Source organism: Nycticebus coucang, chromosome 5 (assembly GCF_027406575.1).
Source record: "Nycticebus coucang isolate mNycCou1 chromosome 5, mNycCou1.pri, whole genome shotgun sequence".
In the NCBI taxonomy this organism is placed as follows: Eukaryota; Metazoa; Chordata; class Mammalia; order Primates; family Lorisidae; genus Nycticebus; species Nycticebus coucang.
Genome location: NC_069784.1, coordinates 113,859,004 through 113,869,963, shown reverse-complemented (window position 1 = coordinate 113,869,963; position 10,960 = coordinate 113,859,004). Strand labels below are relative to the sequence as shown.

At 35.9% G+C, this 10,960-nt stretch overlaps 1 protein-coding gene across 2 annotated transcripts in view; it reads right to left on the bottom strand.

Annotated features, from left to right (window-relative positions):
- Positions 1 to 1,801: 1,801 nt before the first annotated feature.
- The window catches only part of PEX7 (peroxisomal biogenesis factor 7), a 90,698-nt gene continuing 81,539 nt past the window's right edge, over positions 1,802 to 10,960 (bottom strand). For both annotated transcript variants that reach the window (XR_008380273.1, XM_053592621.1), the window contains one exon: positions 1,802 to 2,255. Coding sequence is in view for 1 of the 2 variants with exons in the window: in XM_053592621.1 (XP_053448596.1) it covers positions 2,187 to 2,255 (69 nt within the window). In the remaining variant the exon portion in view is untranslated. The remainder of the gene's footprint in view (positions 2,256 to 10,960) is intronic.

Genomic DNA, 10,960 nt, shown 5'->3' with positions numbered 1-10,960 from the left:
ATTTACTTTCAAGTCCCATTCCTGGCTCTACTTTATGTCTTCCGTTTTACCTTTTCATTATGCCCTCTTGTTTTGTGTCTTAAGCGGTCTTCATTTTTTTTCTGAAACTAGTAACAAAGAAATATATAAGACAATATACATATATTTCAGTTTATTTTCGCAGCGAATGTTCTTTAAACATTCTCAAAAACTTTATGATTTTTGCCACTTAATATTATATAAAATATAAATTTTATGCAAAGTTATTAGTTTTCCCCCTTTAACCTAATTTTTTGTGACAGAGTCCCCCTCTGTTGCAGTGGTGCCATCATAGCTCACTGCAGCCTCAAACTCCTGAGCTCAAGTGATCTGCTTACCTCAGCCTCCCAAATACCTAGGACTACAGGTGTGAGCCACCACACCCAGGTAATGTTTTTTTTTTTTTTTTGTAGTGATGGGGTCTCAGTATGTTGCCCAGGCTGGTCTCAAAACTTCTGACCTCAAGCAATCCTTCTGCTACGTGACCCACTGCATTCAGCACATCTTTTTCTTCTTCTTTTTTTTTTAGTTCACCAGCACCTAGAGATTTTTCAAGGAGACTTAAGGAGGTAGCTAAGAAAATTTATAGCATTAGTTAATAGCTAGTTTCAAGGGCAAGAACTAGAATCTACAGTAGGACCAAAGACTGCTCAATGGACAGTTTTAAAATTTTTTGATAGGAGAGAAGGAAGAGAGAATATAGTAATGGGTAGAGTATCCATGATTTGAATAGATGTAAAAAATTGTGAGCTCTTAACTCGTAGCATTACATGTTCTTAAAGCATGGCACCAGTTATTGAGATAATCTCATCTAGTCTATATGTCAGGCACATAGCAGATGCTCAATAAATAACCACTAAAGGAATGAATGCATTAAATCTACATTAGAAATATATCTGCACAAAATCCCAAGACCAGAGAAGTTGGAGTGGATGTGGAGAAAAGGGCACACTTCTACACTGCTGGTGGGAATGCAAATTAATACATTCCTTTTAGAAAGATGTTTGGAGAACACTTAGAGTCTAAAAATAGATCTGCTATTCAATCCTATAATTCTTCCACTAGGTATATACCCAGAAGACCAAAAATCACATTATAACAAAGATATTTGTACCTGAATGTTTATTGCAGCCCAATTCATAATTGCTAAGTCATGGAAAAAGCCCAGTGCCCACTGATCCACGAGTGGATTAATAAATTGTGGTATATGTACACCACGGAATATTATGCAGCCTTAAAGAAAGATGGAGACTTTACCTCTTTCATGTTTACATGGATGGAGCTGGAACATATTCTTCTTAGTAAAGTATCTCAAGAATGGAGGAAAAAGTATCCAATGTACTCAGCCGTACTATGAAACTAATTTATGGCTTTCATATGAAAGCTATAACCCAGTTATAACCCAAGAATAGGGGAAAGGGGAAAAGGGAGGAGGGAGGGAGGAAGGGTGATTGTTGGGATTACACCTGCAGTGCATCTTACAAGGGTACATTTGAAACTTAGTAAATGTAGAATATAAATGTCTTATCACAATAACTACGAAAATGCCAGGAAGGCTATTTTAACCAGTGTGATGAAAATATGTCGAATGGTCTATGAAACCAGTGTATGGTGCCCCATGATCGCATTCATGTACACAGCTATGATTTAATTAAAAAAAAAAAAAAAGAAAAAAAAAGAAATATATCTGATACCTGTTACTGAACCACAGACATATCTCCATAATATTGTTTTCATATATATAATGCAGTGGAAAAAAGCAATCTTGCTGGAGATGCATAAATGATAAATGGTTAAGAGATGGAGTTTATTTTGATTTTTATGAATAGCAGTGTTATATTTTACATCAAAATGAAATAAATTAAAAATTAGTTATATTACTATCAATATAATTGACAGACCTCTGATAGTTTAATACATTTTACAATAGAGATTACATTTTAATAGATACGAGTTATATATAACATTAATTATTCCTTAGGATTTTAAGAAATATGGCTTATATATGAGGCTTAAAGAGCCAAAGTTTTTATCAGCTATCTGATAAATGATCCAAGGTAAATTCAAATTTTTGAAATCAAGGTATAATGTCTGTTTTCAATAGTTTAGTGATTTGCTGTGAAGTAGTTCTCCAGCCAACAACCTGTTTCTGACAAGAACAGTGTATTTCAAGCAGGAATAGTAAGACAAGCAGGATCATAAATCTTTATCGTTTCATCCCAAGAACAGTCAGCCACCTATAAAAGAAAAATGAAGTAAGAAACATATTTAGAATACAAAGATTCAAAATTAGCAGGAAATCCTAATAATTTAGAGCACAGTAGATCATCCACTAGTAAATATTTTTTAAAGCAGGAAAAACACAGGGATATTTTTGATAAAAGGTCTATTTTTTCTTCATAAGATATACTTCAGGGACTGTTTCCAATTGATTGAGATTGTCTATGAGGCAATTTTCCACAATAAAAAGAAGAAAAGAAAAAATGTAGGCAGCAACATGAAGGATTAAGCAGTGAGAGACATATTTTGACTAAAGATACTCTATTCTCTACCCTTTCATGGCTACAAAGGCTGAAATTTACACCAGGGAACCTCCAGTTTTGATTAATTTCTTGGCTGTCAACAACTGTTCAAGCAAATGTTGTCCTGTGGAGATGATGACTTTCCCTCAGTAGGTGATTCCAAAACTTACATGTTATTGCTCTGTGGACAGTAACCAGTTTTGCATCTACTAATAATTTCATTTCAGCATTCAGTGATTGCCTGTATGTGTGTGGTTTTTGTTCCTTTAAGTTATTTGTAAAATCTTACATGGGTTACATAAAGGAGTCAAATAAAATCCTCAATACATGTTCATAATATGTTTACATGAGAGTAATGATTACCATTATGAAAATTATCCTTTAACAAGCCATACACAGAATATGAGTTTATATCCTTCAATTGGGTAGATATTATTATAATGAAACACAACCCCTGATTTCGTACATGGCGAGTAACAGAAAAACCATTTCATTAAAAGAACAAACATTATGAAATGGGGGAAAGGGAATAGATAATTATACAAAAAAAAGAGGTTGAAGGCCAAGATGAAAGGATTGATTAAGCCCAGGAGTTCAAGACCAGCCTCAGCAACAATGAGACCCCAAAAAATGAAAAAACTGGCCAAGTGTGGTGGCATGTCCCTGTAGTCCCAGATACTTGGGAAGCTGAAGCAGAAGGATTCTTGTACCAGGAACTTAAGGCTGCAATCTGTGAGCTATCATAATGCCACTGCACCCTAGCCCAGGAAACAGAGACTCCATATTAAAAAAACAAACAAATAACAAAACAAAACAAAATAACCAAAGAGGCTGAGAACACTGGACACAAAATTCTACAATTGGACACAAAATTAGAAACAAACAATATGATATGCAGATATCATGATTAATTACCAGGTCATCAGGAGAGATATAAAAGCCTTGCCTAGTACTTATTATGTAAGAGAAATACACAACATGCTCCATTACAAAAATCATTAGATGCCAAAGAAATGGTTTTACAAAAAATATAATATCTTTCTTTATATGGCTGGTTTTTAAAGAAAATCTCAACCCTTCAGTAGGCCAAAAGCTCCAAGGCAATGGCTCTCAAGCTTTACTGTGCATTAGAATCACCTGGGTAGTCCACATCCGTATAGCCTTAGTTTTCAAAATATCCATCACTAATCACACCCTGGGGTCTTTAAACCAAGGTCTACAGATAGGCTTCAGAAAATCCATAAATACAATTTTATGTACATATGCATTTGGGGGGAAAGGAGAGAGAATCTATACTTTTCTTCAGATTCTCAGTTCCCAACCCCCAAAACACTAATCCGGAGTATTCTCCAGCTGTGCATTATAATTACCTAGAGAACGTTTTAATATGCAGTGAGAAGACAGAACCTCTGAGACAGGGCTTAATACATAGCAATTTTCTTAACCGGGTTTTTGTCTTGTGAACTAAGGAGTTCTTTGGAAGTACTTTATGTGCAGAAATGTTTTGTTGTTGACTAAAAGTAATTCAAAATTTGGCAGGGTTAAAATACTCTTCTTGAAGAAGAATTCTCTTACTTTCCTGACGAGAAAGAATGAGAGATTAAGATGCCACTAATATAACAGAAAACACCTTGTTGCCATATGTTCACATTCTTATTTAAAATCGAAGTTTCAAATCTGGTAGGTTAATATGTGGCAGGAAGAGAGACATGGGAGGACTAAGGAAAAGGAAACATGACTGAACTATCTTTAAACAAAAAAAAAAACGGAGCCCTCCCCAAAGCATTCCTAACCCAAAGTATATGCAGCTTCCTGGTCCTATTCTACTACGCAGCAGCCAGTGTCCAGCATTTCTACTGAAAGACGCAGGAAAATGATATTAACCATTTAAGCTATGTCTAGTAACAATATTTTTATTTACTTGAGATTTACATTCTGTTGAGTTCTTAATGGGCTGAGGTAGTTTACAGATTAATCCACAGGTCCAAATAAAGATTTTTAAAAACTGCCCCCAAAACAAAACCTGTTCTAAAGGGAACAAACGGAGCAAAAGCTTTCAGACGTCAGAGCCGGGCATAGCACGATACTTGCACAGTAACTTCGGCTCGATGCTTTATGACAGCTAGAGAGAAAATAAAAGCATGCTGGGTTTTATCGTTTGTTTTCTAACAAAATTCACATATGAATGTAAACTAAACCTCAACAGAATTTCTTTTAAGAGTCAGGGCCTATATCTAGGTCAAATCTGTAAATATGTATTCTTTGAATGTTGTATACAGTAAACCTTTGATAGACATTTGTTGAATAAATGAATCCCTGCATGAGCTATGGTTTTCCACAGATTTTGCTGAGAGCCTCTTACATGATAAAAAGCACCTAATAATGTGTGAGGTCAGAGGTTTCAGTAAAAGCACTAAGTTTTATGGGATTTGGGGGATATATTTAATTACTGACTGTCATGAATATTACTGAGTGAAGGCTCACAAGGAGCTTTCCTTTATATCCTAGGAACTGTTAGCCAAATATTTTTCAGCATTACAAAGCTATCTAAAATTTAATTCGTATATGCATATATTCAGCCAAGGATTCAACAAAGATTTATTAAGAACCTCTTCTGTGTTAAAAGTATGCAGAGGCTATGACAATAAACACAATAGTTCTGGTCTCTGTGGAGAGATGGGTTCTTAAAGAGACACCTATAATGCAGAGTAATATGCATGACAGAGGCATATGAGGTCCTGGAGAAGTAGGCAGGAGGCCACCATAACCAAATTTGAGGAAAGTGGATGCTTTCAGGAAGAAGTATTATCTAAACTGAGGCTTAAAGGAGGAGTCTGCCAGAGAATGTTTGTTGCTGTTTGCAGGACAAAGGCATGATGGAACACAGGAAAATGCTCTAGGCAGTGGGATGCGTTAAGAATAAATGAAGAACTAAAAGTTCTAGTTTTAAGGCAACTAAATTGCATTACAACTCCTCTAATGAAACCCTTAATCTTTCCAGAGGAGCCTTTTCTCTGAGTCCCATCTACTGTTTCTGGACTGCTGGCTGCCAAAGTGTATCTTTTTTGCCCCTTCCTCCCTTACAGCATGAGTGTGCCAGGTGGACACTGAAGGGTAGGAGCCTCCAGGCCCTACTGCTTCTGCCCAAGGATATACAAGTGGAAAATTTATTCCTTAACTTGCAAACCCTCACCATGGTATAATTCATCCCTATTCCCTTCTGAATTTCCTCTCCCCTGGGAACAAAATGCAAATCTTTTCATCAAAACTCAGAATTAAAATTATCAACATTACAGAAAAAAATGGTTTGTCAAAATGTTGTATTTCTTTACCTAATAAAAAATTGGAAAAGTGAATGGCTCTTCTTCATCATTATTTTTAAAAGCTGCTATTTTTTAGCATAGTAAAAAATAACTAAATGATAGGGAAAGATTCCACATAAGTTCTATTTTTAATTATTCCATTTCCACTTTAATATAGCAAAATATACTTCTAATTTAAGAGAATAAGCACATTAATCAGAAATATGAATGACTTACTATTTGTATAATATGTCAATTTCTTTAAAACATAACCTTTCTTGAAAACTGAACAGAAATTTATTATCAATATAGCCTATACATTAACAAATACAGCTACAGCACCTACATTATGCCAACACAGAATGCCAGAGAGCAACTGCATTAACCCACTATTTCAGCATTTCCTATGTGCAAAATACTAGACTGGGTACACACAGACCTCCAGATAGTAAAGAAATGTGTATTCAGCAAGGAGTTTATAATAAAAATACATCATTAGTGGACTAAATAAGATACATTATACAACATCCTCAATAATAATTGTCCTATACATGCAGACTTCAGAGAAAGAAACGTTCTCATGAAAATATCACACTTTAAATACATGTAAAATTTAGAAAATGAATTTATATTCTTTAATTTTATCAATCACTCCACTTTATTAAAATATTTACACATGCCGCTGATAAGGTTAACTTATCTCAAATAATTTGATTGTTAATAATAACCAAGAATTCCAACTGAACCACTAAGAGATTTACTGTATTGGCAAGTTTTCCATTTCCTATTTATCATTATATTTCTTCCTCTCAATTTCGTGGACAATTGCTTTTGCCCTTGGGAAACTTGTTCAGTCCACTGTAATTATCTGTATGACATATGGCCTCTGTAGCAAAAATGAACAAGAGAAGAGGGCAGAAAGATGCAGACAGAATGAAAAAAATCACTAACAGTCAACTTCAAATTCTAAAAAAGCAGCCTACCCATTATGTTGCAATATATTAAATTTCGGCTAAATAGAGGAACATGTTTTACTTACTAAACCAGCTTCCATTAGGAAGTGACTAGCAGAAAGAATATAATTTATTATGTTAATCATTATGGAGTTTATGCAAAAGTAAAGAAAGCTGACCAACACACTAAAAAAAATCCTTTTCATTCATTTATTTAATATTTATTTTACACAGATATATCAGGTAATTTATATTTATCCACTATGCATGTCCTGCATTCAAAATATTTACTGAAGCAGGGCGGCACCTGTGGCTTAGTAGGTAAGGCGCCGGCCCCATATGCCGAGGGTGGCGGGTTCAAACCTGGCCCCGGCCAAACTGCAACAAAAAAAATAGACGGGTGTTGTGGCGGGCTCTTGTAGTCCCAGCTACTCGGGAGGCTGAGGCAAGAGAATTGCTTAAGCCCAGGAGTTGGAGGTTGCTGTGAGCTGTGTGATGCCACGGCACTCTACCGAGGGCCATAAAGTGAAACTTTGTCTCTACCAAAAAAAAAATATATATATTTACTGAAGCAAAGAAGATAAAAAGAGGAAGAGGAGAAAAGGAGAGAGGACAAGAGATGAACTTGTCCGGGACTTTGAAAGGCGGAAATACTTTGTATAGGCCGGGGTGGTGGAGGTATAGGCCGCAAAACCATGGAGAAATAATAAAATGTAATTGGCCTGCAATCAAGGATTACATAAGACGGTAAGAACTAAAATTAAAAAAGAAGGAGATTATTCTGAATCTTGAAAGTACAATTCAAAGTTCAGACTCCAGCCTGAAGGGAATGGGCTTCCTCTTGAAGGTTTCTGAGCAAAGATGACAAGATAAAAATGAAAATATAACTGTGTCAATTTGCAAATTAAAACTAGTGTATAACTAGTATGCTCAGAGTGACTTAAAAGTATCACAGGAGTGAGTGAATGTGAATTCCCAAAACAAAGACCAGTTAAGAGGCAAATAAAGTGGTTCATGTATGAGATGACAGATACCTAAAAACATGGGAGAAATAAGAAGAAAAATGTATTCTGTTGCAGGAACATGCTACGTCTGTTCACTTATTTCAGTCATTTTTAAAAGATCTCTTAATAAAATTATATAATTTTATTCATCTAGTATCCTGTACACCTTTCCTCCATGTACCCTACACACACACAGGAGTTCATGCCATGCATGTAAAAGTAATTTTTCCCATTTTATTCTAACTGATGATTCCTGGTATCTATAAGGTATTTAGTTTGTATATTTATTTTAACTGACCTTCTTATTGAACTGTTGTTATTTTTATTTATTTATTTTTTTTTGAGACAGAGCCTCAAGCTGTCCCCCTGGGTAGAGTGCCGTGGCATCACAGCTCACAGCAACCTCCAACTCCTGGGTTCAAGCGAGTCTCCTGCCTCCGCCTCCCAAGTAGCTGGGACTACAGGCACCGGCCACAACGCCTGGCTATTTTTTGGTTGCAGCCATCATTGTTGTTTGGCGGGCCCAGGCTGGATTCGAACCCACCAGCTCAGGTGTTTGTGGCTGGCACCTTAGCCGCTTGAGCCACAGGTGCCAAGCCGAACTCTCATTATTTTTAATAGATTTAAAATTGATATACTTGGATTATTCAATTTGATAGTCATATGAGGTACAATGATAAAATTTTCTACTTCTAAAAATACTTATATTCCCATTTGTCTTCTCCTACTAATATTTTGCTGTAATTTTTAGAACCGTGTTGATGAACAGTGGTGACAGCGGTAATTCTCATCTTGCTCTTGCCTTGAATAGGACCATGGATATATATCAGGTCAAGGACTAACAAAATCACATTTGCATTATAGAAACCTCTCCCTGGAACCAGGATGGAGAATGAATGGGATGATGGAAAAAGGTTAGGGACCAGTTATGAGATTACTATAGTAATCCATGGCAGAGTACAAATAAGTGCTTATCTATGGGCAGTGAAGGTGGAAAGATTTCATAAACTTGATGCCCAGCTGAATTTAGAGGGTGCAGAGAGATAAGAAAACTAGTATAATTTCCCAGGTCACTAGTCTGGTCCCATGAGGCAATTGAACAGCCGGGTTAGGAATACTAGAGGAAAAGCAAAACATCCACTCAGATCACACAGTAAAAGTCAATTGGATAAATGGGTCAAGCATCATTAGCATAGAACAGAATTAAATGGCAGCCTCGGGGGAAGCTGCATAGAAGAAGAAGGGCTGAGATTGAATACTGGAAAACATCTGCTTCTGGAAGAATGATAAGGAAGAAACTGCTGGCAAAGCAAACGAAGACATTTAGCAAGGAGGTAAGGAAGAAGAGGTCAGTATGGTAGCATTTAGAAAATAGGACAGAAGACTTTTTAAAATCTCAAAATTAAGAAGTTTAGTTTGAGAAAAGGCTAATTTGGTTTTCAGGAGTTTACTGGTGACCATGTTGGGCTTAACTTCAATTAAATGGTAAAAGAAAGACCCATCCAAGGGATTAAAAAGAGAGTATAGATTTTGAGAAACTAAAAGCAACAGGTAAATCTACTAATTCTAGATGTTTAATAACAGAAGAGAAATAGAACTTCCTGGTAGCTAGACAGAGTAGCAGGGTCAAGCCATGGTAAGTCCCAGAGAGCTTTGAAAATGGAGAGACTGACTGAAGATCTAAAACCAGGAGATAACTGAGAAAGCAAAGACCGGGATGAGAGCCAGTGAGAAAATTAGGAATCCATTGGAGGGAGGGGGAAAGACAGAGATACTTGGAAGTGATAGAGACGGAAGAAGACGCTCATTCCAAGGAGCTCCCTTTTTTAACGTAAAGTAGGACATAAAGTCAAATGTCTAGATCCTGACGCTTAAAAAAGTTTGAGAAAAGATACTGTCAAGAATGGGCTAAAAAAAAATCAAAAAGACTTCAAAGGTAAGTTGAGTTAATACCAACAGCCCAAATGAAGTTCTTTTAAAAAGGTAATTTGCAGTATGACAAGTCAGTATGTTTGCTCAGTTTTCAGTAGAGAAAGGAAAATGAATCAGAAAGCAGATGACTCAGAAATGGGAACCCAGAGGCAGCAGAGGCAGCAGAGGCAGAGGTGTCAATGATCTGGAAGCTCCCTCTGCAAGGGCTGGCTGCCAAGTGCAGAAGGCAGCAGACACAGCTGAACACCCCCCATGCTGCAGAGGGCACTGAGACCCTACAGAGTTGGGCCTGGGAAGTGTTTTATGGCAGGGGAAAAAAAGAAGCCCTTCTTATATCATTGTAAGCTAAAAAATTACATAATTATGAAAGCATCAAAGAGAAAACAGCAGAGACTAATGCCTGAGGACACTGAATGCTTCCGGCACATGTTATTTTCAGCTCCAAAACTGGTCTGTGATAGATGCAGAAAATATCACCTAAGATAAAAGGTGAACAGGACACAGATATCCCAGCTACCAATAATGCTAGCCCTCTTCTAAAATCCAATTTTCCAAACTCATATTGAGAATTTAAAAGTACAGAGAATGCCAAAAAAGTATATATATTTTAAGAAACTGTATTAAAATTATAATATACAATATATATTGATAATGTTTGTTATCTTGTATATTGTATCTTGTACCTCTTATAATTGCAGAAGTCAAATGTGACTTGAGTATTGCAATTTCAATACAATTTTTTTCTTTAACATGTGTATTTATATATTTTTGGCACCCTCTGTATATAGTATAACCATAACTTTGAAAAAAAATGCACACATAAAGAGAATGGAAGAGTTGTTACCATTAGGAAGGAAGGAGGCAATAAGATTTTGGAGGAAGCTTCTAGAATGCCAGCAATAATCTGCATCTGAACCGGGAAGGCCGTTATACAGGTGTTGTTGCTTCTTTATTACTTATAGAGCTTATTACCTATTGTAAGTATTTCTTATTACTGAGCATTTAAGATATGTGCATCTTTCAATATGGATATTATGCTTCAATAATTTTTTTTTAAGAAAAGGACTGGAAAGAAACATAATAATATGGTATAACAAAGATTCTAGGGGACTATGGGTAATCTTTCCTCTTTCTTCTAACAAAATTTCTTCAAATTCCATCATGAAAAAACAGTTAAACTTTATTAAAAATATAGCGGTAACATCTTGGAATAAATGGATAATGTCAAC